Below are 25680 nucleotides of genomic sequence, written 5' to 3' on the forward strand. Positions count from 1 at the left end.
TCGGGGGGAGGGCGGAGGCGGCGAAGACGAGGGACGCCCTGCTTACGTGAGCACGCCGGGCGGGGACTCGGACCCCTCCGCGTCGGAACGGGCTCGCCCCGGCCGGGGGGGGTGGGGGGGGGAGGGGCGTGAATCGGTGGCGTTCTCCGCCGTGAGGAGGAAAGAGAGCCGTGGTCCTGACGGGCAGGCGCCCTCTGCCAATGGGGAGGCAGGGCTGGTGCGGACCCCGCGGCGATTGGCCGGCGGGCGGGGAGGGCGGGGCGTGCGCGCGCGGCGGGGCCCGCCCGGAGCGGCGGGGCGGGGCGGCGTGGGGGAGGGGTGCGCGGGGTGACCCGCCCACCCCCTCCACCCGCCCCACACCTCCCCCGTCGTCCTCCTCCTCCGTGCAGGGCCGGCCCGGCAACATGGCCTCGGAGCTGGAGAGCCTCAACCCCAGCGCGCGGATCATGACCTTCCGCCCCACCATGGAGCAGTTCCGGGACTTCAGCCGGTACATCGCCTACGTGGAGTCGCAGGGCGCCCACCGCGCCGGGCTGGCCAAGGTGCGACCCCCCTACGCACTCCCTGTCTTCCTCCTCACACCGCCCGGCCCCAGGGCCGCGCACCGGGCTCGGCCCCCTCCGCCCAGCGGGGCCGGGCCGCCGCCGCCGCCTCCCTTTGTGTGCCCCGGTGGGGCGGGCGTGCCCGGCCCGGGGTGGCGGGGGCGGGCGGTGGTTCATCCCGACTTCCCCGAGTTTGCTGCGTCCCCCGGCAGCGGCCGGGCCGGTGGGGTCGGCGATTAACGGGCGCGTTTTGCTTCCTACAGATAGTTCCTCCCAAGGAGTGGAAGCCGCGTCGGTGCTACGATGACATCGACGAGCTCGTCATCCCAGCGCCCATCCAGCAGGTGGTGACGGGGCAGTCCGGCCTCTTCACGCAGTACAACATCCAGAAGAAGGCCATGACGGTCCGCGAGTTCAGAAGGATCGCCAACAGCGACAAGTACGTCCGCGCCTGCCTCTTCCCCGCAAGTAGTTCCTGCGGGAGTCCCTGCAGCCCGAATTCCCCGGGGCCAGGTCCTCCCTACGGACTGGTGCCGGTCAGAGGCGCGAAGGTGACGCCCCGGGCAGATGAGGGCTGCTTGTAGAACTGGGGACCTTTGTCGCTTGTGTTGTCTGGCAAGAGGACACAGAACTTTTTGTTTCTGCCGTGGACCTGTCTGTCTGTCTGTCCTCAGTAGCTAGGCCATCCAAACTTTTACTGAGTAGTAGAGAAAGGAATGTAAGGAAAGTAGAGAAACTCCTTTAAATGGAGTTTAAGCAAAACAGCCTTTGAAATAACTATTTAGAAATAGCATTGGAATTGCCAGCTGCAGTCAGTCCACTGAAGCTTATGTTATCTTGCAAGGGCGGTACACATCAGGTATAGTAGGATTCTCTTTCTCTTAATGCAATAATTTAATGGAAATTACTCTTTTATGCTATATATGTAATTGTCTAGAATGTGTATCTATATATACAGACATATTAAGTAGCTGTTATAATGTAAATTTGATCCACCACTGCTGCACAAAGAGGCCAGTATATAGTTACCAGGGAATGGGCATCAAGAGCAGATATTTTGTTGGTAAACTGACTGAGCTTGACCAGTTTACTAGCAGGTTAGTCTCAAAGTTTGTTACTTTTACAGTGGCAGAAAACTCTGGGTTTGTTGTTTTTCTTTTTATTTTATTTTCAATTTGTTCTTTATATCCATTCATGGTTTTCACTACGTCCTTCCTTGTTAAGTAGTGACAACTAGAAAGTGAAATTGTTCTAACCAGAGAGAAGTGCACAAAGCAAAAATGAAAGTAAACTGAGAAATGAGGAAAGTAATTTTTTTCCTGGTCCTTTGTTCCCACGTCTCACAGGAACGGAGCTGTGGCTGCTCTCACTGCTGTTCTGGGAGGTAGGGGTCTGGCTGATAGCGTGTATTGGGTAGTTTTATTGTAGCTTTCGATTCTTTCAGTGGTGGAAAATGTTGGTTTAGACTCATCAAGTATCAGACTGCAGTGTCTTTAGTATCTCTTTTGTTTTTTCAGGTACTGCACACCCCGCTATACGGACTTTGAAGACCTTGAACGAAAATACTGGAAGAACCTTACATTCAATGCCCCTATCTACGGTGCTGATGTTAATGGCACACTGTATGACAAGGTAAGAAAACTTTTAGTTTTCAAGTGATGGTTATCCCTGTATATTGTATTCCATAAATACTAATGTAGCATTTGACTCTTAACTTTCAGAAAGAGTTAATGATAGTCTTAGCAGAGTTCCAGCTTCTGGAAACAGAAGCAGAAACACAATAAACCGTGTATACGATACTCTCCATTTAACCCAGGTAGTTAAAGGAGGCTAATAGAGGTAATGTTCTAAGGGACCTCTGTTAGAGCTTCAGTGTAGTACAGTTTAGTTCAAGAAAGCAAAAACTGCTGTTGCATAAGTGTTGCTTTTGTACTGCTTTGTCCTGAAAGGCATATGGGAGTTGGAAGTGTTGATTGGTGAACAAGCAGTGCTTTGGTGTCCACTAGTGCATGTATTTTTGTGGGGCAGCTCTGTAGCCATTATGTGTTAGGACAATAAACATTAGAAAAGGGTATGCGTTCTACTTCCCAGTCTCCTGAATTATGATGATTTACTCTTTTAAAAGATGCTTGGAATGAAAAATGTTTCTGTACGAGAGGGTTCAAACGTCAGCTCAAGCTTGCACTATTGTTCTCTGCTCTGTAAAGTCTGTAGCTTCATGATTATTTCTCCTTCCTAATCATTATGTTGGCTGATAACTTTTTTTTTTTCTCTAGAAAGGTGGCTAGTAAACAATCAGTATGTAAGCTAACTTTCGTTTTAGGGGAACTAGCTAATAGTTTGAGCTGTGCCAGTAGATGGTTTGTTTTGATGTGCTGTTTCACAAGAGTCTGATAGCTTTTGCAACTGTCCTCTTAGTTGTGCAGTTCTGTTCCTCATAATGCTTGTTTAACACAGGGCTTGTGTTTTGCAGCATGTAGATGCGTGGAATATTGGCAGATTGAACACGATCCTGGATATTGTGGAGAATGAAAGTGGCATAACCATTGAAGGAGTGAACACTCCTTACCTGTATTTTGGCATGTGGAAAACGTCCTTTGCTTGGCATACCGAAGACATGGATCTCTACAGTATTAATTACTTGCATTTTGGGGAACCCAAGTCATGGTAAGATTCTTCTAGAGAAGCTTCTGGATGTAGAAAAACAATACTATAAAACATTGGGGTCAAAGTCATGAAGTTACAAGGGTTGACTGAAGGAATTACCATCGCTCTGACCTTGCACTGCAGTTGTATCTGATGACAAGAACACTAGAAACCTGTAAGGAACCGCAAAGCAGTGCGTGTCCTCAGTAGCATTTGTTTGGTTACCTTCTAGAAAATCCATTTGCTGTCCTGATGTAAAGGGTTCTTCAGAATTATAATACAGGGTGGGCTCTCTCTGCTGCGATAAACTTGGAAAGCTTGCTTATGATTTCCCAAGGCTCTAAAGTGACCATACAGACGTAATATGCCTGTTGTCACGTAGGCACTAGGGGAACAGGCAATTTTTAACAGACTTTGAAATGTGGCTATTTATCATAGCTCTAAAAGCAGGCTAGTGGATCTTGCTGAGTGGTTTGTCCAGTGTCTGAGCTTTCATCATTGTTTTTAGGGGAGGCTCCCAAATTTTTCTGTAGCATGCGTTGCATTTTAAGAGTGAATCATTCCCTTCTGTTCGCAAATAAATTTCTTAAGCAACTTCAACAATTGTTTCCATGGCACTTTTGTTGGAAACTAGTATTTTTGGCTGCCTTCTACTACAACTTTGAAGTAAAAAATAATAGCTAGCGCCATGTGACCAGTGAACGACCCCATGCAGCGGCAATAGCATGGGAACGCAAAACAGAACAGTTCAGTCAGATAAACTTTTTGGCCATTGCGTCTTCTACAGTAGTACATGGAAGAAGTTAACTTTGCTGATAGCTTAATCTGATTTATTTAACAGGGAACTCCTATCAAGAATATAGCACTCTATTCCAGAGCAAAAGAAAGCGGAGTAGGTGGTTTTATTCACTGTAGTCAAACCAACCAGGAGTTTTGTAGTGCCCATGAAAAGGTGTGTACAGAGGGAGGGAGATGTAGCCTGAAAGCACGCTGCAGGTTGTGCACGTTAAAGATGTGGCATTGCGTCTGACTTAGTCCCATCTTGGTCTGAGGAGCTGAAAGAGATTATTCCATTTTTTCACTTGCTCTGTGTTCCTTCTTGCACTGAGTGCATTAGTGATCATGTGGCTGTGAACTGAGACGGGTCAGGAAGTGTTCTTCCCTTTCTTCTTGTAGTTCATGTTTTACTGTGCAGATCTGCTAATTAAATACATCAGATGCTTTACTTCCTTGACTGCTTAAGCAAAAGTCAGTGGAGGAGTTGGTCAGCTTTTGGCTCTTGATTTTTCTTGGGATAGAGAAGTAACAGTTCATGATAAAGATTTTTAGCTTTGTATCATTGAACTTTGAAAGAGACAGTGTAAAGACGGAGGATTTATTTACTTTTTTAAGTCATTCATGCCTTGATGCCCATTGATGATTTCCAGTCAAACTTTGCTATTTTGTCATGTCACTTGAACTTAACTGACTTATTGTTATGACTGCAGGTACTCTATCCCCCCAGAGCATGGGAAGCGACTGGAGAGACTTGCAAAAGGTAATTGAGCAATTCATGTCCTGCCTTTTGCAGAAGGTGGGATGGACAGCCTCAACAGGCTTCAGCTCTTTTAGAATACAGTATGCATGTAACATTCATAAGAGCACAGGTTGTCATGACTGAACTGATGATTTGCCTTATAGAATATAGTTTATATTACTTCCGAGTGGTTTTTTTTTAATAACATACACACAAGAGAAATGCCACATTACAAATAATGCAGTTGTGGTCTGTCTAACCTTTAACGAGAAAATCCTTAACTATTGATTATTAGAGCTGGAAGGTTATAGTCACAGGAAGATCCTTCTATGTGTGATCTTTCTTATACTCTTTCAAACTGGCATCTGTTAAATGTAAATCTCCAGGTGTTGTACTTTTTCTTCAGTATGCAAGCTAGCACACTTCAAATAAAGTGGTCTCTACTTACAGCGGTAGGGAACAATACTTTTAGGCAGTAACATTTCTTCTTGCCTTTATTTTAAACAGGTTTCTTTCCGGGAAGTGCCCAAAGCTGTGAAGCGTTTCTCCGTCACAAGATGACCCTCATCTCTCCATCAATTCTGAAGAAATACGGCATCCCATTTGATAAGGTATAGAAAAGTAATCACAGTTATACCAGCTCAGTCAAGAGGTTCATGCAGCCCTGTCTGATCTCTAACAGCAGCCAACAGCAGATGCTTAGAGGGGAAAACAGGCACAGGGAGGGCATAAGGCAATCCTTTCCCACTGTACGTCCATTTATCTGGCAGTTGGGATCTGAAAGAGTTTGAGACAGAAAAATCTGACAGGAAAAGGCTCTGTCGTCTGTGGTTTTGTTTTGGTTTTAGATTAACTTCACTGCTTAGCTATGTATTCAGTAAAGAGAGATGACTTATTCCTTTTTTTTTTTTTTTTTCATTACATTCATAACTTTATAGACTTCCTTATTTTCTCAGGTGATAACCTGCTACCCACCCTCCATATATACACACACACTCTGAAGATCTAGTCTTTGAGTCCTTACTCAGAATTACCGTCACATCTGCGTGGGCAGCTGAAGGGTTTTGTTGTCATGATCCTTTGTTAGACAGTGGGGAAATGTTGAAGAGCAGCGGTGGAAGGCTGACTGAGAGTTGTACTTGATCGTGAACAGCAAAAGAAAACAGTAGTAAATTTCAAACTTGTGTGTGAATAGAAATTTTACTTGGCCTTAGATGCTGTTCAGCCAAACCTGCAGCTGATACAGATAGGTATCTTTATGACCTTCTGATAGCTTGTCACAGAGTATTTCATTGTATAACCACTTCTGTGCTATTTTGACCAGTTGTGTTTTAGTAAAAACTGCTGAGTGTTGCTTTCTGGTAAACAGGTACTTAACTTAAGTAGGAGAATAGTGAGGATAAGTGTCAAGTCTATCCATTGCAGCAAGTAACTCCAACCACCACCTGTGGTTGGGGGTTTCAGATACACTGAGTGAGGGGTACAGGAGCTCCTTTTATTCAGACCCACTGAGTAGACTCTTAAGTTGTGAATAACAATGCGGTGTCTCAACTGTCTTCTAGGTGACACAGGAGGCTGGAGAGTTCATGATAACCTTTCCGTATAGCTATCATGCTGGCTTTAATCATGGCTTTAACTGTGCTGAATCTACCAACTTTGCTACTCTTCGGTGGATCGAGTACGGGAAGCAGTCTGTACTGGTAAGTAGTCTGTTGCCGTACAAATAACCTGAATGCAGTGCCTAATGTTCTGCTGCTCATTAAGCCCCCAATGTTTGTTCTGAGGGAGTGCATTCGGTGCTTTGTCCATTTAAGATGTGATGTTTGCTTTCTGATATGGTAACAATGTCCAGTCAGTCTCCTGTTTCGTGTCCTTGTTTCAACTATGGATAGTGCATAACATGTTTTTTAGCTTTGTGTATATCAAGTGAGGCTTCAAAGAAAATCAGGGAACTGGTTTGTCTTTCCAAAGATGAAAGGGTGTGCTTGGTAGTCAGGACTTGTCAGTATTTTATCTGATATTTTAACCATTGACCGTTTAGCCTGGAAGTATGACTTTGGTAGCTGAAGTCACTTACCGAAATAAGTATCTTGGCTGAACCTTTAGACTGGATAGTGTTATATCTCTGTATAGGTGCCTGATAAACATGGGTTATGTTTTCAGAAGTTACATTGAAGGGAGTGAATGCTTTGAAGCACTAGTTGTAACCATGCCCAGATGAGGGGAACCTCTACTGCTCTGGGTAGGCCCACAGTTTGTATGGCGCCTGCTTCCCCATTACAGTCTCTGGTTTTGCTGGCTGTTTTTGTATGAGCTCATTTTAAAACAGTCAGCTTCTACCAGCCACTCTGTAAATAGGCCAATGAGCTTTCGTTCTTAGTTATTGTGATAACATGTAGCTTTCTGTTTTGTAATTTTTGCCGGCCGTTCTGCCCAGTTTTTAGTAACTTAAGATATGCCCTTTTGTTTTCCTGGGAAAGAGTCTTGAGAGTACTCAGGCTTAATTACATGTAGATGTGGGATTTTTTTCTTCAATTAAGCTTCTGAAAGCAAAGTGATAGAGGAATGCAGAGTAGAATTGTTGAATATATGCCCTTACTTGAATATTTTTTTGTGACTTCAGTGCTCGTGTCGGAAGGACATGGTGAAGATCTCCATGGATGTGTTTGTGAGGAAATACCAGCCAGATCGTTACAAGCTCTGGAAAGCTGGGAAGGACGTGACTGTCATTGACCATGCTCTTCCAACCCCAGAGGCGGCAGAGTTCCTCAAAGGGGATCTCATGCAAAAAGTCAAGAATGGGAAACAGTGTGCTGAGGAAATGGAAACAGGAGAGACATGTAAAGAGGAAGCGGATGGGGATGAGATGAAAAGGTAGTGCTCTATACAGTCCTCTACTTTTCTATTGGAGTATTAGAAACTGGACCCAGCTGCAATTGACTGTTTGCCATTCTGACAGAACAACAGCAGTCAGAGTTAGCAGTAATCTGTTTTCTTGGGAATATGGTTTACTCTTAAATTTTTTTTACTGTTTGAGTCCACGTTGATGATGGTCCATGGTAGACAGGAAATGCACCAGCCTGGAAGGTAGTTCTTCATCTTTGGACAGGCATCCAAAGCTTGGATTGGAAGTGTGCATTGTACACTAGGAGGCCAGAAGAAAAACAGGGGTGTCTTGGGATCATGGGACAGTACTTGCTAGCAAATTCCAGTACGATCAGTGCTGCAAGCTGCAACATCAGCATCCAGTTCCTGGTTGCTGAAGGTAGACAGGATAATTATCTTACATTTGGCAGTTAAATATTTTTCAGCTCAGCCAGTGTCAGCCACTGTTCCTAAAGCTGTCTTTGGTGGTGGGGTTTTTGGTTGTTTTGGGGTTTGATTGTTTTTGTTTGTTTGTTTAAGGTAAAGGATGCCTGGCTAGAACATAGCTGCCTAATACATGATTAACAGATGCTGAGGAGTTATCCCTAAGGATTAATGACTTTGCTTCTGTAAAGGCAAAGAACACACTTCAGAATAATTTGGAAATTATTTGGCTTGCCAGACACTGTGTCATAAGACACTGACCCAAACCTCGCTGTATTTTGTGCATTCAGACAGAAATTCAACAAGCTTACACGTTTTGTAACCTGACATACGAATTTGTCTTCCGCAGCGTCCCCAAGCATCGCATAGGAACAAAAAGGCACAGGGTCTGCCTGGAAGTGCCACAGGAGGTGAGTGAGAGTGAGGCTTTCCCCAAGGAGGAGCTGAGCTCTGCGCAGTATGAAGCAGATATGGCAGAGCCTGGTGAGAGACCTACGAGTGAAGTTGTGCAGCAAGGTGAACAAAAGCTCAAGCTTCCAGGTAACTGTGTGTCAAGCGTTATCCTGGTACAAGGGGACAGGGTATTATCCTTCAGGAAGGGAAGCTGCTAGAGCTGGGGCACTCTTTCATATAATGCTAGTCGTTAGGATGTTGTGATGACCAAAAAAGCAGACACTAGTTTGTCAGAGCTGTGGCAAGCACTTCAGAAATTTACCATCATGAGACTCGAGATACTACCGTTTGATATTTTTTTTTTTTTTTTTTTTTTTTTACAAGAGCGCATGCATCTAAAACAAGTTTAGGTTGCGTTCTTTAAATTTGTATGATGCTTCTGCCACTGGTTTGTGTAAATGATACAACCACAGCTTGAATTGTTAGCTTTTGTGGCCTATGGATAACTCCCCAGCAAGGATTATATATAAAAAAATAAAACGTTGGGGGAAAGCAAAGGTGTAGGCAGCCATTCTGTAGCTGCTTCAATGACTGACTGACCAGGTGGGTCACAGGGATGTTGCCTTTCAGCTGAATTAAAGGGAACAGAAAGTATTACATGAGACTTGCATAAGAGATCTGTGTTTCTAGCTTTTGATTTTTGCTCTTTTTATTTTGCCTGCCTGCATACAGAAATGTATTGGGTGCCTCAGTAGTCTAAGGTCCTCTGTATCCCTGTTGTATAATGTGACCTGTTTATAGAAATTGCTTGGTAAAACATATGTGTACTTCCTGGTACTGTGGGTCTGGTATGTTGTATAGATGGTTTATTTTTAATTTCGTAATAAATAGGCTGGAGGAAAATTAATGTGGTTTGTTATGGATCAGTTATCCTTGCTCTTAAGGGAGGAGCAAGAGACCTGTGCAGCAATATAAGAACAGGGCAAACATACGCGATGCCTACCTCTATTCTGTTTTCCAGCCCTTTGCAGCTTGTGTTTAATTTCTATTGGTTTGTGGGTTTTTATTTTGCTTCTGTTAAGTCTCCCACGCACCCTTGTAACCTCTTACCCATGGTGTCACCTGGCCAGGAGTTTGGCTGTTTAGCTACATTGTTTCTTTTGAACTCCCTGTCTGCTGGTTTTGTTTGGTATACCCTAGTTCTTGTACTGGAAGACACAAGGAGCAGATGCTTCTATTCCCTCTAAGCCACCCATGATTTTATAGGTGTTTGAATTAATGATCTACTCTTGACATGACTTAATGTCACTTTTTCTGTGTGTAGTAGTTTGCTTTCCTCTTTGGCCTTGTGCAAATGATTGCATAAATGTTGTCTCTGCTGCCCAGACTTTAGAAAAAGTCAGTATATCCTTTCTTCTAGATCGTGCGGACACGGCCAAATTTGAAGAACTGAAAACAGTGAAGCTTGAAGAGGAAGAGCAAGAAGCAGCCGCATTGGATCTCTCCATTTCGCATGCTTCAAATTCCGCTTCAGTTTTAACGACTTCAAAGCCGGGTGCAACTTCCAGCGCTCAGCCCTGCTCACCTGCGCATTCTGGTTCTTCCGATTCTGAATCGCCTGATCTGTTGGCAAAACGAACTCTTCCTGGGCCAGCTGGGGTGCTTACAGTCCATAGCTATGCTAAAGGGGATGCCAGCGGATCTGACAATGAACAGACTTCGGGAAAGAAAGCCAGTGCCACCGCCAGTATGAATGAACAAGAACTGGCAGAGGTATGAATGGCAAGAGTACTGAAAGCTTAAGGGCTGTATTACGTGGTCACGGATTTACTGTGACAAAACTTCTGTCTGTGCAGATTACGTTTTCGTTTCACTGGTGTTTGCATAGCTGGTTGCTCAGTTGTTAACGTGTTCTTTAATAACTATGGGTTCTTCTAAACAAACAAATTAAGGTGAAAGTCTTACACTCTTACCTCTTCTAGAAAACAAGGGGATCCCTTGTTTTGAGAACTTCTTGAAATTATTTAAGTGCTTTAAGGGAAGGGGTAGCTTGGTGGTTTTGACACAGCATTGTTACAGGCTGATTCAGGTCCTTTTATAGTAATAGGCACCTATTTGTACCTAAAATTATTCTAGTTAATCCAGTCTTCGTTATGAGCACATTAATAAGTTTGAGGGTTTGTTTTTTTTCTGCATAAAATCACATACTTGTGCACATCTGTGTGGCCCTTTAAAAAAAAAAAAAAGGAACAAAAAATACTGGTTGAGAGAACGTAAATCTGAATGTTTAAGAACTGCCAATGAATTTTTTATTAGACAACCCAGGGGAAGGCTGTAATAGTTAAAATCTTACCTGGTGATGTCTTTTCAAGTTATTTTGTTTCCCTCTTTGAATCTGTTTTTAGAGAGTGGGGGGCCAATAAGGATTATGTCTTCGAAATTCAGGAACTACAGGAACAGAACAGCAAATGGGCAAATCTGTTGATAATTAAGCTGAAACTGAGAAAGAGTTCTCCTGGATGTTTAAACTAAAGAAATTCTGTTGCTGTTACTGATCTCTCCATTGCATACTCCATACGGGGAAAAGGTGAAATTTTGAATGGGTGTGAATCGTTTCCCCCAGCATGGTGTATTTCAAAGCAAATTTACCATCATATGGTAACTGGGAATACTAATTCCATTTGAATAAAAGCATTTATGTTTCTTAGAAGTCTTGTAGGAGATCAGAGATAATGATTGTTATGTTCTCTTCTGGCTTCTTTTATGAAGAGATTTAAAAAGATCTAAGATGCATTTAATCTTAAGATTTGTTTCTGCTCTTAAAGGAATAACAGATTTAAAAAAAAAAAAAAAAAAAAAAAGGCTTGTGGGGGAGGTTCTTATCTACTGAGAGACTTCCTGGGCTGTTAAAATCATTGCCTTTATTGCCTTGCTTGTCAGGTTAGTAGTAATTTTGTCAGTATGTCACTTGTTTTTACATAAGGGTAAAGGAAGAGGAAATAACTATTGCTGTAGTCTCCTTCTTCCAGTCTGTCTGGAAAGATATCAATGCAGGTAATAAGCAGAGAGAGTTCAAGTTTCCTTCATTCCTGTTAGTTCAAGATGCCAATGGACCCTGTAATTTTTTTATTTTTTTTTTTTTTAAATTTGGAATTTTTGAGTTGACACACAAACCGAGGATTTCTCCAGAATGCGTGAGACTTCTTATCGTGGTTCTTTAAAGTTGAACCATTCAACTTGTCTTTCTCTGTTTCTGTCTCTTAACACGATTCTTATATAAACAGACTTGCATGAAGAGCTATGCTGGGATCTGTGAAAACTCTATTCTAATGGCTCAACAGAGCTAGTAGAGATCTATCTGGTTTTCCCAAGCAAAAGTGCTGCAGGTTCTTTCAAAAACTTAGCTAGTTTAGAGCTAAAGTTAATTTGTTAAGAAATAAAATTTTTGAAGCATGTGTGCATTTTGTGGAGGTTTCTTTAAGTTCAAAATAAGTTCCTTGAAAAATAATGTCAAAAGGACATATGCTAATTGATTGCTAAACTGCTTCTCCCTGTCCAGGTAGCAAAGGAGTACATAAGATCAATGAAGGAGAGTAAGAAGTCCAAGGGTCGTCGCCAGCCGTTGAGCAAGCTGCCACGCCATCACCCGCTCTTGGTTAAAGACTGCATTAGTGATGATGGTAAGTAAGCCTCATGTTCTTTGGGAAACTGTAGAGAGGGTCTCAACCTCTGTGGACAGTGTGGAGTATTCCATTAAGTAACTGGCGATAAACAGGAGTCAGCAAGTGACACCTCTGCATCCTAGACAAGGTGCTGATCTCATTTTTTTGTGTTTGCATCATTAAACTTTTCTCTCAAATGGTGTTGTCTTTCTTTCCTGTTCCGTTCTTTGGAAAGTCACAACTCTGAAAGGAAAATTAAACCAGTACTAGACACCCAGACACTGTCACATAATTGCATCTGCCTTGAGGCATTACAGTAATTGACGTAAATATTCATGATTTCAAAAAAAAAAAAACAACCCACCACCAGATTTTTTGGCTGACAGCCTTAGTCTTGACGTAACTGGGAGCTGGTACTGTTCTCACCCAAAAAGCCTATCTTGTGTCTGCACAGTTGCTTGATTAGTAGAAGCCTCTTAAAAAGGAGACCAAGTTACTGGCTCCCATCACCCTTCTGTCAGTTTAATTTCTGGCAGTCTTTCTTTCATCTCCATTCGTAACTTCTTGCCTTACTTAGGTTCATTTGCAAGAAGGGAATCTATAAAAGGACACATAATCACTGAGTTAATGATCTCTTATCACAGAGGCATCGGAGCAACTAACTCCTGAAGAAGAGGCTGAGGAGACGGAAGCATGGGCCAAGCCTCTTAGCCAGCTGTGGCAGAATCGGCCACCAAATTTTGAGGCTGAAAAAGAATACAATCGGACCATGGCTCAGCAGTCTCCTTACTGTGCTGTTTGTATGCTCTTCCAGACGTATCAGGTATGTAGTCCAAGTCTGTTAATGTTAGGGTAGAGATAACTGAATAGGTTGACGCTGTGACAAATAGTTTTTAAAAACACTGTTTTGCATATTGGCTGTTAACAAAAGCTGTATCAGTGTTGCAGTCTTCCCAAGGAACTGTTCCAAGAGAGCACAATTGGGTGAACCTCACCACACCTTTGCTGGAGTGCCTGAGGGTTCCCAGGCACTCACTCAGCTGTTCAGCAGAAGTTTCTGTGTTCTGTGGCTTTTGCTCAAACCACAGAATGGAGCTTGAATGTTGCTGGAGCTGACTATAAAAAAATCTCATTTCTCTTTTCCAGACCGACACCTTCACTTCTACGCTTTTTTAAAAAACACTTCAAGTCCACTCATAGCACATGGTCTTTGGGGAGCTGGCAAGGAAGAAAACCTTTTACTTAAAGGATTTAGGGTCATGTTCATGGATGGCATAGATAGAAGGCTGTCTTTACTTGGAGTGTATCCATATTGACAGTAGCTATGGCATGTGAAAATGTGCTAAAGTGTGGTTGTAGCAATGCGTAGCTTGGTATGGGTTGCAGAACCCTTTGTCATTTTGACTATATGCTTAGGTAGGAGTCTCATGATGATTTTTTTCTGTGCCTAAGGTAGGTAATTTTAAGGAATCTTGAATAGTCATCTGACTGCATGTTTGACCTGCAGCTTAAAGATAGTTTGTCCCTTCCCATACACTAAGCATATTTGATTCATTTGAGATCACTGTATGATTATGGTGGCACTAGAAACATGTTCACTGCAGTTTTGAAAATAAAGACCTCAAATTTTTGATGAGGGTTTATATTGTATATAGTTCCTAATTTCCATGAAAACCATAGACTTCAATCTTGCTATTTCTGTCTGAGAGTAGGTTCTTGTTAAGACTGGAAGTTTTACATAGAAGCTGCATATTACATGGGGATTTCACTAGTGCTGACAGGGTATAAAGTTAACAATTTGAGGATAGTTTAAGTTCTGTTAGCATTTAGAACTCAAACTATTAAGCAGAAAACTCTAGCTGCAGGTTTTCAAATGTCTGTCTACACCAAGCAGCGAAGCAGAAACTCTTCCAAGATTTGAGCTGTGGTTTGGGTCTTTGTTCCAACTTCAGAAAGTCTTTAGCAAACCTGGGAACTCAATTCAGTTACCCATTCAAATAAAAAATTGGCACAAAATTCAAATATTCACTTTTCCTTTGTGAAGAAAAAAATATCTAGCTGCTTGGGGAAAAGAAAAAGTCTAATTTTCTTCAACTTTGGTATAGATTTCCCTCAGTCATTTAGTCTTTTGCTTGATGTGCAGTATTCAGTGTAAATTGGTAAATTTTACAGGATCTGTGAATAAGTAAGACTTGTTGGAAACACGTTCGTTCCGTTCCAACTGTGATCCTTACCTGGGCTTTTTTTCATACATTTTGGTGCACTGTAGGAGGGACAATGCAGCTTCATTCTGCTACTGCAACTTCTGCTATTAATATTTTTAAAAGATTAGGCAAGCTACTTTTGTGGTGGCCTGTGAGGCACCAAAGATGGTTTGAAACATTTCTTCAAAGCGAAAGATTAATTTCTATTTAGCTGTTAAGAAGGGTAATTTGAATGGAAGCGTATCTCTGTAAACTTTACATGTAATTGCTGTTTGGTTTGACATTGGTTTAGGTGAATAAATTGCAAAAGATTAGCCTGAAAATCTCCTGTGCTCTAAGTGGGAAACTGCACTTTCAGCCTGCATGTTTCCCAGGAACAAATTAGTTTCAAAGCCTATTACACTTGTTCAGAACTACACTAGGAAAAAATAATGAGGATTGCAATAGGTATCTCTTTGTGGGATCACAGTCCTCTGGTATTGAAGTGAGATAAATGTACAATGTTGGATAGCAGGGTTATGATCTTCTGTATTAGGGGGAGTGGGGAACGCAGCAGAGCTGTTGCCCACAGAGCATGAGGTGGGCTTGATGATTCCTTCTCTTCTGTCGAAAGAGGTGCAGTTTATGTGTCTTCTTGCTCATTAGAGGGATGCAGTTCAGACCTTGCATTTAGCCATTTGGGTAGAAAATGATTTCATTCTGAAGCTGCAGTAGCTGAGGATTCTATAAACTAACTATATTTTCACCTAACCTACTGACTCTTTAATTTTTCAGCACCTTTATTCTTTCTTTAACTGGATTTATGTATGGAATAATGGGTGAGTAAAGATGAAACAGTTTTACACATAAAACTTATATTCCCTGTCCATCCCTTATAGGCAGAGTGTGGAGGCAACAGTCAAAACTCTGGAGTAACTCCAGCTGCTGGGGATGGGAAGATCCGAACGAAACCCCTGATTCCTGAAATGTGCTTTACTACAACTGGCTGCAGCACTGACCTCAACCTTTCAACCCCCTACTTAGAGGAAGACGGAACCAGCATACTCATCACCTGCAAGAACTGCCATGTCTGTGTTCATGCAAGTGAGTACATCTAGACTTAACCCTAAAGTTCTCCGTAGTCGGTCCATATATCACAGCAAGCCTCTACTAGTCTGTTTAATGTACAAATAGACCAAGTCTGAATGACTTGACAAATAGACCTTATCTGAATGCTATGTGCTTGTGTGCTGGCCATTGAAATATGGAGTTGGCTGCATGCATAACTTCAGAGATACAGCATCACCTCGAGGCTCCTTGATTTTAATTCCTGCTTTACTTCTGGGCCCTGGGTGAATGGGTCTGAGTTTAGGTAAGCTGTTAAGTGGCATGTGTCTGTTCTAGGTTGTTACGGTGTATCCCCTGACAAGGCCACTGAAGACTGGATGTGCTCCAGGTGTACAGAAAATGCCTTAGAAGAGGTAAAGTTTTTCATAAGATTCTCACAGATGGAATTTGGCTACAAAGTTAATTTCTGTAGTGTGTTGTTGGTGTTTGTTTTGGGTTTGTGGGTTTTGTTTTTATTCTCTCCTGTGAAAAGAAGGCAATTTAGAGAACGGTTGGGAGCTGGTCTCTTATATTTTGGTACTTTTTAAGCCATAGTGATATAATCCTTTTAACTAGTGCAAAGCTGCCAAACTCACTTGAGTCATAGGGAAGACGTTCTGCATGAATGTGGGAATAGCTCCATTGTCTGTCTTAATTTATGGTAGCTACTATTTCTAAAACAAAGTAACTTTGGTTAGTAACTAGGAACATGTGCATGTGTGGAGAAAGCAAGAAGAATGGGATTCCCTCAAAAAGCTGTGTAGACTCGAGATCAGCAAAATGGGTCAACCTTGCAAATTGTATTTGCTCATGTTTGTTCCAGATCCTTTTACACATCCTCGGAGGATATAGGTTATTGCAGTTGTAAAAGGAACCCGTAACAAACAAGTTGAACCAAGTCTTCAGTGGTAGGTCTGCTTGCCTTCAACGGACTTGGAGTCTGTATTTGTTGCCCAAAGGGCAGCAGCTTTTGAGAGCTAAAGGGCTGATCTGTACAAGGTAGTTAGCTCTCTTCTGACAGTGAAACTATTTTCTTACTCTGGACTTGCATTTTGAGGAGGAAGTTCTGAAGCAAATGTAGTGCTCTGGACTTCAGTCTTTCAGCTAATGCTTTCTCCCTTGTGCCAGGACTGCTGTTTGTGTTCATTACGAGGAGGAGCACTGCAGAGAGCCAATGATGACAAGTGAGTGTTCCAGATTTTTTTGATCTTAAGGCAGAAGCTCAATTCCAAAGTAGCTGAGGGTAAGCTAGTAAAGCCAGTTCTGCATTTGGTGGAACAGTGACCAACAGCACCTTTCACACTTTGTGTTACTGCGGGGGGAGGTGGGCTATGGTAATGTGTTTATTGTGGTAACATGCAACAATCATCATCTCTTCAGGTAATACCTCAACCTCATTCTGTTGACAGCAGTTGTTAATTGCTTTGCATTTTATAGTGCAGAGGTGTTATGTGCAGAGGTATAATATACCACATAAAATTAAGGTTCCTGATGAGATAACATCTCTCAGTATCTTTTCACAGAGGATTTTGATTTTTCCATGTAATGTGTGGTGGCAATGGAGACAAAGGGCACCCACAGCTTTAAGTAGCACAACATACTGAAATTCAGGGTACCTCTGCAGCAAGTATACTGTGTGCAGCTGCCTGTCCTGTGTCCTTTGGTGTGGTGGATCATCTGAAGTTATTTAATGCAAAATAGCAGTGGGACAGACTTGTAGCACCGGAAAGTAACTGCAACTTGGTCTCCAAAAGTTTTGTGGACGTCATACAGAGCCTCAACCTCTCGCGTGGTCTCAAAAGTAATTCAGTCGTGACTGAGCAGTTGCTATGGGTCAGATTTGTGAAGGAATAAACCTGTCAGGCAGGCTTTTATAATGCAGGTATGCAGCCAGCACAAGCCACACTAAATTGCTTTCCTGTAAAGCCTGGTAGTAATAGATTGGAAGTATGAAGAAATCTTGGTTTTGCCCCATGTGTGCCCTGTTACTAGCAGTAGGAAGGAAGATTACACTGCTAGTTCTCAAGAGGCTATTTATTGTGGTTTATATGGCAAACTCAACAAAACTGTACTTAAACTCCAAAGCGTCCCCTCTTTGCCTAATGGTATTAATTTCTTTCCCCTCTTCTATCCTGACAGGTGGGTTCATGTGATGTGTGCTGTAGCTGTACTGGAGGCAAAATTTGTGAACATTGCAGAGCGGAGTCCTGTAGATGTTGGCAAAATCCCCCTGCAACGCTTCAGGCTGGTAAGGATCACCTGTGCTTTACTGGTGGGGTTTCCAAGTGTCTCTCCAGACCGTTCAGAATCTGGAACATTTTGCTTATCTCTTCAAACCCAAGTCATCTCCTCTCCAGACTGAACAATTTTATCTGCTCTGTTCTTTGTATGGGAAATTGTAGCTGTTCCTGTTGCCATATTTTGACGCTTTCCCTGTTCTGGTATATGTTTATTCAGATGAGGAACCAGCAAGGGGGGCACCGTTTTCAGTATGGGACATTTTTACAGGGGTGTAATGGTGATAGTTGTTTTGTTTGTTATTTTTCTAATCCCTAGTATTTAACTTGCTTTATTGACTGCTGTTGAGCACTGAGATCTTTCAGGATATGCAAGGCATTTGTATAATGTGTGAATGTCTTCGGCAAGAAAGTAACTGTACTTAACTCCTCTAACAGCTCAGCATTGAGGGGAAAAATATTTTAACTGCTTTGCATATGCTAGTGTATTACAGATAACATTCTTTTCCTACGACGGCCCATCAGGCCCAATTACACCCGGGTGTAATTATTCTAATTACTCTACTCTAAGCTTGTTGCTTGTCTTTGTGTAACTTAATAGCCAAGTGCTTGAAAGGCCCTGTTGACTTTGGAGCATTGTACGTTGATTTAATCCAAGATCTCCAGTTGCTAGCATCCTTGGGTCACATGCTTTGTGCATATTGAGCTGGTACATTTTTTATCTATGGGGTTACTTTAAATTTATGAATTATTGCGTTGTAAACTAGAACTGGTAGTCTTCTGCTTCTTTTTAATCAGAAAGTAGCAATGCTTTCACAGAGAGTAAATGGCCCACTATCAGACTGAGCCCAGCTAGCCCTTTGTGTGGGGTAAAAGCTAGTGCCAATCAATAACCTCTAGTTTCCTGTCCACAGAAATGCATCTTCTGCAAGAAACGAAGAAAGAGAATTGCAGGTTGCTGTGTACAGTGCTCACATGGTCGGTGTCCCACATCCTTTCATGTCAGCTGTGCCCAAGCAGCAGGAGTCATGATGCAGCCTGATGACTGGCCATTTGTTGTCTTCATTACCTGCTTCAGGCATAAGACTCCATCTCAGGCAGAGGTGAGTAGGTGTGTGATTCCCAGGATTTGATCCGCAGTATCTTGGAGAGACTGAAAAATTTTAGATTGTGCGATTCTTATAAAACTTCATTGAAGGTTTGGCACTCTCACGATGTTCAGTATAAACTAACGGTGTTGGTCTTGGATTCTAATCTCAACCTTGCTGCTGCTGCACTGAGTGACTTTAGTCAGGTCCTTTATTGTATTTTGGTTTGCAGCTCTGAGTGATTTTTAGTCAGATCCTTTGTAGTATTTTGGTTTGCAGCCCAGAAGGACTGAGAGCATTACATCCCTCCCGTGGCTGTTGTAATGAGGAATGATATTGGGGTTTATGCTGATATACTTAATATGCAGTAGTTAATAGTGCTGGGACTCCAGCAGGCTGCATGAGTGGTCACAGATTTTCATGTTTAAGTAATTGATTAGTTTATGAAGTTCCCATGAAGCTCTTCTAGCCATCAAAACCACAACAATCTATTAGAGAATATTTATTGTAAAGGCATTGCATTGCTCTGAAGAATGAGAGCTTAATTTACTAAGTAAATTAAGGACAGCGACATCTTACAGATTAGGCTTTAGCATTTGAAATTACAGAGGCAGAACTTCTCTCAAAATGCTGCTGATGGTGTCTTGAGTAGAGTTACTTACCTGAATGAAAATATTTTGCTTCCTTGTCTGCCAGCGCTGGAGCTATGGTCCTCAACACATTCTTTATTGAGTTGTGGAAGAAGTGATTTTTTTTTTCTTTTTTTTTAATTTTTTTTAATTTTTTTTCTCAGCGAGCTAAGGCTGCACTCCAGGATCTGTCACCTGGACAAATTGTCATCAGCAAGCACAAGAATGGTCGTTTCTATCAATGTGAAGTGGTCAGCCTTGCAAAGGAGACTTTCTATGAGGTCAACTTTGACGATGGTTCCTTCAGTGATAACCTGTATCCAGAGGACATCGTGGTATGTTATGCAGTGGGAGTATGGCTCCAGTAGAGGGCACATGATGCGAGTCAATTCTTGCTGCTGCAGAGCAGACGCACCAGGGGATTTGGTAATAGCTCCAGCGCTAGGTCATGTTGTGGCTGAGATGTGCTGCAAGATGGCCTTAGGGGTGTTATATGAGGCTGACTTAACTGAGGGCACATAGGAGCAGGTGTAACAGGGAGTGCAGCTAATCTTTGGCTGCTTAGCAGCAGTAGGTCTGAAAGAAAACTTGCTGATACTTGCATACCATTCCTGCATGAAGTACTTTGAAGTTGGGCCCGTTGTTGGGATTTAAATACAGATGACCTAGATGGATGTCTCTCAGCCTAGTTCTCCATCCCTAAAATGGAGTAATTACTGGGGTGGTGTGCAGTGTGACTGGGATGGACTCCCTGGTGGTTTGCTGGATCTTCACATAAGGAAGCTGCTTACCCTTCTTCTTGTCTCTCCCACCTTCTTCCTTTATACTGTAGAGTCGAGACTGTCTTCAGTTAGGTCCCCCTGCTGAAGGGGAGGTTGTGCAGGTGAGATGGACAGATGGACAAGTTTATGGAGCCAAGTTTGTCGCATCACATGCCATCCAGATGTACCAGGTACAGAATTGTTGTCTGAAAACTTATCATTCCTGACAAACTGATTACGTTAACAGGGCTGTTCTTAAAGCCAGCGGAGCTATAGGGGAGTCAGGCTTAAACGCTTCAGGGGAAGTTACTCGGTGTTGTCAGCGATGTCAGATGCTGGTAACAGTTGCTGGAGCTAAGAGCAAAGTGGTTGCTTACAGCAACTTGTTTCTGGCTACCGACTTCTGAAAAATTGCTGGTCTGCAGTTCTTCAGGAACAGCGTCTGCTGTAGCTTAAACTACTTAAAATAAGTTTAGTTCAGCTCTTCTGTGTTTAGTGAGAGTGCATCATGCCTCACATGCTTTCAAAGGGATGAATGTTCAGGCTGTAATTAAGTGACCAGCCAGAGTGTCTTGTCAGGTGTTACAAGAATACCCCAAAACTCGCTGGGCTACTTGTACTGTCATGGGATTGGTGAGGTTTTGGTTAAAGTTATGTTGCAGTGTGTCTACTTTCATATGTATCTTACAAAATTCAAGTGGTAGAAGATTATTTCATGAGGCCTCTGTGGGGAGGAGAAGGCAAGTTCTGGGTAGCTGTGGGAGGGTTCTAACTTCTGAGGCTTCTGGCAGAACAACTTCTGTTTTTCTTCTAGGTGGAATTTGAAGATGGGTCACAGCTGATGGTGAAAAGGGATGACGTGTATACTCTTGAAGAGGAGCTTCCTAAGAGAGTGAAGTCAAGGCTGGTAGGTAAACAGGGTGCAAACTTCTACTAAAGAAGCTCACTTAATTTGTTCTTGAACAGTAAGCTGAGTGCATGGCAGCAAAAGATTGCAATCTGATGCTGTCCTCGGTTGTTGTGAAGCTTGGTATTGATCAGGCCACAAAAGTTCTGTCTTGTTCTGCAGAGACTTTAATTCTCCTTCTGCAGAGAGGGGAGTTTATAACATAGTGTCACTGTTTGGTACAGCAGGTTAGTGCCCTTTCATGCCTGTATTCGTAAGTTTCATTGTCTATTCCCATTGCTAAGAATGGCCAAGTTCCTTCACTTACCCTTTGTTCTGAAAAGCTCTTAGTAGGGTGACATCAAGAGAGCTGGCTGTTTTTAAAATTTGTAACATAATTCAGGTGGGAAAGGATCTCTGCAGGTCTCTGCTCCAGACACCTGTTCCAAGCAGGAGTAGTCAGACAGGTTGCTCAGGGCTCTCTGCAGTCAAGTTTTTATTATCTCCAAGAATGGAGATCCCACAGCCCCTTTGGGTTCTGTTGCTTTATGCTTCTTGCTATAAAAGACATACCCTAGCATGCTGTCCATAGTTATCTGCTTTAGAGCATGATCGTGCACAGCCTGATGCAGAATCTGTTGGCAGGCACACAGGCTGTTAAAGGTTTAAGAAAGAATGTATCATAGCTGAATCCTGTGACCAGGTGTTTAAACGTGCCTGCTCCATAAGGTACAAAATGTACTAGGCTGCTTGAAAGTTGGAACAGATGAGTGTGTTTATTCCTTTAAGAAAGTGATTGTGAACTTAAATTAGCTACTCAGTTAAATTTGAAACCTGTGATTCTTTAGATCTCTCATTACAGTCGACTTAAACTTATCCCCAGACTTTTAAATCCAGTTTCTTAAATATTTTTCTTCTTGTGTTTGGTCAATTTTTGAAGAAGGCTTAATGTTCCCATGTGTCCTGCCTTGGTTCTTTCCTACGTGCTGTAGGAGGATGTGGTGGCAGGCGTTTGATCTGTGCTCTAGTGACTAATTCTGGTTTTCCTCTTAGTCAATAGCTTCAGATATGCGCTTCACAGAGATCTTCGCAGAGAAGGAGGTCAGACAAGAAAGGAAGAGGCAAAGAGTGATCAATTCACGCTACCGTGAAGATTACATTGAACCTGCGTTGTACCGGGCCATCATGGAGTAAGCACTGCCTGTGGCAGAGGAAGAAGATGCCCACCTCCCCCAAGGATTTAAACGCTCCAGTACAACAGGCCATATTTGGATGCTTCGAATCCAGGGTTTTTTGTTTTGTTTTTTAAGGAAGCTAAAAAGCTGATGCTCTGCAGTAGCTGAAAGGCAGCTGTTGGATAGTGAAACAGGTCCCATTTGCTGAAGCTGATGCCTGCAGACTCCTGGTCTGAAGTTGGGTCCTTATTGATTAAGCCAACTTGGGGGTGTTGCTTTCATCTCATCGAGCAGTCTTGCTTTTTTATTAGAGACAATTTTGACAGGTGGCAAACTCTTTTGAGAGTTGTAGCCAGGAATCTTGGCAGCTGCAGAATAGTACGGTCTGTTGTTTTAATTGAATAATATTCCTGATGTTGGGAGTCTCCCTGGTGACCACACCTGGGCTTTAGCAGGCAGTATTACTGGTGCTTGAAATTGAACCTTTTTTTATATTTATATCCATCTTTTTGTTGCACGCAGCTTCAGTCTCTTGTTTCTCAGCACCTCCTTTCTGAGGGTTGAGCTGTAGGCTGTTCAGATCCAAGCAGACAGGAGGTGCTTGTGTGAACAGGTGAAATGTGAAACTGAATCCTATAGGACAAATTATTTAACCCTCCATTTAATAGTTTTGTTCTGATACTTGTTTTGACTTACTATTACAGTTAAACTTATGATTAAGTACGTGCCTCAGAATCCATGAAATCTGAGCCCTGCACAGTGCAGCCTTCTAACAAGAATAGGAATTCAGCTCCCAATAGACCTTCAGCTCCCAAAGACTTTCTTTTGAGTTTCTCCCCACCCCCTCTAAGGCAATAATGACCAAAGGGACAGAGTCTTAACTCTCCCTTCTTGAAATCCAAGCATCACAGTATTGGGGATGACAGGGCAGCGGTATCTGAAGCAGTGCAGTACCTCTTCTGTGGCAGCACTGTCTGTCATGTGGCTGCAGGCTTTTGCTTACAGCAGCTAATATTGGGTCTGAGACAGATAAAGCAAGCATTGAACTGTATGTATTACTGAAAGGCTGCACAATGCTCTTCTGAAGCAGGAGTGCTGCTCTGTTGCTGTCTGGCAAAGGTTACCGCAGCATTTTTATGGAGTATTAGTACGGCACATCTCAGTTGTGTTGGAGAAAACTCGCTACCCCAGCAATAGGAAGCTGAGTTAAGCGGGGTAGTAGGTCTACCTGGAAGATGTGTCAACTTGCTCCTAGTCATTTAAGCATTAACACACCACAGTAGGAACCGTGTAAATACATGTTCCTTTCCCATTCTGTAGGAAAGGGATTTTAGGCTGTGGAGCAGATTGGCCACCTTCTTTTTGCATGGAATGATGGGTTGACTTTCCTGCTGGAGAAAATTATGGTTACGTGTTCTCCAGAAACAGTTTAAGAGGAGAATTTTCTAATGAAACAGACCTAATGCATCCCTGCTTCTATAGGGACATGGCAATGTGTCTGCAGAGTCTGGATTTGTAACTTTTTTCCTTTTGTTACATAGGAACGCTATAAACCAAACTCTTCTGAAACCCCGGTGCATCGATTTGTGATTAGCAATAAAATGTAGTATTGTGTAGTGATACAACTCTTGATCAGAAAAGAAATAAACTACAACTTTTATAAAGAAAATCTTACTTAGCCCTACATTTTTATAGGGTCAGGAGGCTGATATGAGTAGCAAGATTTGCACAACCACTGTTTTGCATAGAGGTATTCTGGCCCATTTTTGCGGTGGAATACATCATTTATCAGTATTGGAAGGTTTAAACAGATTCTGAAAGGAGATAGTGGCTTTCTTTTGTGTGTTTTGTTTTGCTTTTTTAACAAGTCTAAAGCTCCTGGTCTCAGGGTATTAAATCACTTTCTGATGAATGGTATAGTTGGCTCGATAAAATTAGGATCTGTTAAGACCAGAGTCTAGTAGCTGCAGGCACTCTGGTCTAGGCAATAGGAACAAAATTGCACTTTGACGACTTCGCTTGTACGTGAGCCTCTCTGGAGTGATGTGCTGTTAGCAAACGTGGAGAAGAGCTGGCAGGGCCTTAACAAACTTGCCTCTGTTCTGTTAGCGTATCTTAAGATTTGGTATTAAATTCTCATAGGCTGAACACTATCTGTATATTGCTGAAAAACATACTCTTCATATCATCTGCCATTCTCACTCCAGAGAAAAGGTGCCTGTGTTCAGGCTTTCTTCCCAAACTGCCATATAACTTAAATGCACTTTTTAGGTGCCACGTGCTACCTGTGCTGCAAACACCTGGCTCAACAGCTTCATCCTAAAATGGTGACGTAGTACGAAACAGCTGGATTTGTTTGGATTGGTGTTGTTCAACCACAGCCAACCACCTCTAACAGTATTGAGTGACTTTTGAGCGCTCCTATGCCTAGTATTTGTTCTGGAAGAGGAGCTTTGTTATGCCACATTTTCTGCGAGCTCCAGATTTGCTCTTGTCAGTTGGCTGCACTGTGTTGGAAACCACTGCCATCCTGCACTCTGAGACAAAGGGCCTTCCCAATTTTTCCATCAGTTCTTGTGCTGCATCGTTCAAATGTGAGCATACTTTACCTACTGCAGTGATTGAACTGCATTTTGGCTTCTCTCTGTGAACTTAAAATTGGTGACCCTGATGTTTGAGGGGTCTATATTATTTGACTTTGCAAAAACAATTGGTTTTATGGCTTGAAGGTAGCAATAAAAGCTCTTTACAGAGCAGTTGTCTCAAAGGTACATATGCTTTCCGTTACCTGTACTTTGATCTTGACTGATAATAATTTTCTCCAGTGGTTTGGTTTTGGAAGTGTATTTATCCCTGTAACAGCATCATTCCAGTAAGAGCAAGGTGCTGCCAGAATATCAGCTAAGCAGGTGCTTCATGAATGTATTCAGTAGGAAATCACACTTAATATGCCCCACGGGAGCTCTGATGGCCCTCTGTTAGGTCTGTTGCATGTGATGCTGCAGGCAGTAGACCTCTTCACTTCACTTTTCATGAAGCTTCCATCTGTGACTGGTTCAGGTTGGACCCATAAAAAGCATTTTTTGGATAAACAAATAGCAGCTTGCCCTTAATTCAAGGATGAGCTTGGCAAGCCAGTGATTACTTTTTATAAGGTTTAAAAAAGGTCACTGTATTCTTTGTAAAGCACCTGATTGCAGTAATGTTTCTGCCTGCGGCTGGACTTGTAGGAGACCTTTTTCTCCATCACCAGACTCCTCAGATGACCAGAGACAGTACCGTCAGTAGTAGGACCCATTCTCCTTGCCCCTTCTCTCTCTTCCCGGTGTTTTGAGCTGGGTTGAACTGATTCTGCACTGTTTGAGGAGCATAGCCACATATCCCAAGGCTTCCAATGCATCTGTTCTTCCATTCTCTAACTGGGCTCCTGTTGTCTGACATGTCTGCAGTTGTGCTTGTTTTTTTAATGCAAACATGGGATGAAATCAAGACTCTGGTAGCCTGTATATTGTTTTCAATTTGATCAAGTAATAAATCTAATTTCAA

The 25680-nt window shown here is 42.6% G+C and overlaps 1 protein-coding gene across 2 annotated transcripts; it reads left to right on the forward strand.

Annotated features, from left to right (window-relative positions):
• KDM4A (lysine demethylase 4A) lies at window positions 1–25680 on the forward strand. Of its 2 annotated transcripts, XM_082484555.1 has the most exons (22): window positions 1–46; window positions 390–542; window positions 806–981; window positions 2060–2174; window positions 3016–3209; window positions 4676–4725; window positions 5212–5315; window positions 6267–6404; window positions 7328–7578; window positions 8363–8553; window positions 9827–10179; window positions 11966–12086; window positions 12713–12891; window positions 15151–15355; window positions 15656–15732; window positions 16487–16542; window positions 17498–17606; window positions 18510–18698; window positions 19477–19647; window positions 20145–20264; window positions 20888–20980; window positions 22013–25680. In XM_082484555.1, exons 2-22 carry the CDS (start codon window positions 405–407, stop codon window positions 22151–22153), a joined length of 3171 nt encoding a protein of 1056 aa, XP_082340681.1. In that variant the 5' UTR covers window positions 1–46; window positions 390–404; the 3' UTR covers window positions 22154–25680. The 2 variants fall into 2 exon arrangements, with proteins under 2 accessions (XP_082340681.1, XP_082340682.1); XM_082484556.1 differs by lacking the exons at window positions 4676–4725; window positions 5212–5315; window positions 6267–6404; ... (12 more) ...; window positions 20888–20980; window positions 22013–25680 and having other exon boundaries at window positions 3000–3086.

Source organism: Vanellus vanellus (genome assembly GCF_965231255.1).
Source record: "Vanellus vanellus genome assembly, chromosome: 5".
Taxonomy (NCBI): domain Eukaryota; kingdom Metazoa; phylum Chordata; class Aves; order Charadriiformes; family Charadriidae; genus Vanellus; species Vanellus vanellus.

Excerpts from the sequence above, each read along its gene's own strand:
- KDM4A (XM_082484555.1), top strand. The coding sequence starts at position 405 with ATGGCCTCGGAGCTGGAGAGCCTCAACCCCAGCGCGCGGATCATGACC. Across the intron at positions 7,579-8,362 it reads GATGGGGATGAGATGAAAAG|CGTCCCCAAGCATCGCATAG; the intron begins GTAGTGCTCTAT and ends TGTCTTCCGCAG. Across the intron at positions 20,981-22,012 it reads AGAGAGTGAAGTCAAGGCTG|TCAATAGCTTCAGATATGCG; the intron begins GTAGGTAAACAG and ends TTTTCCTCTTAG.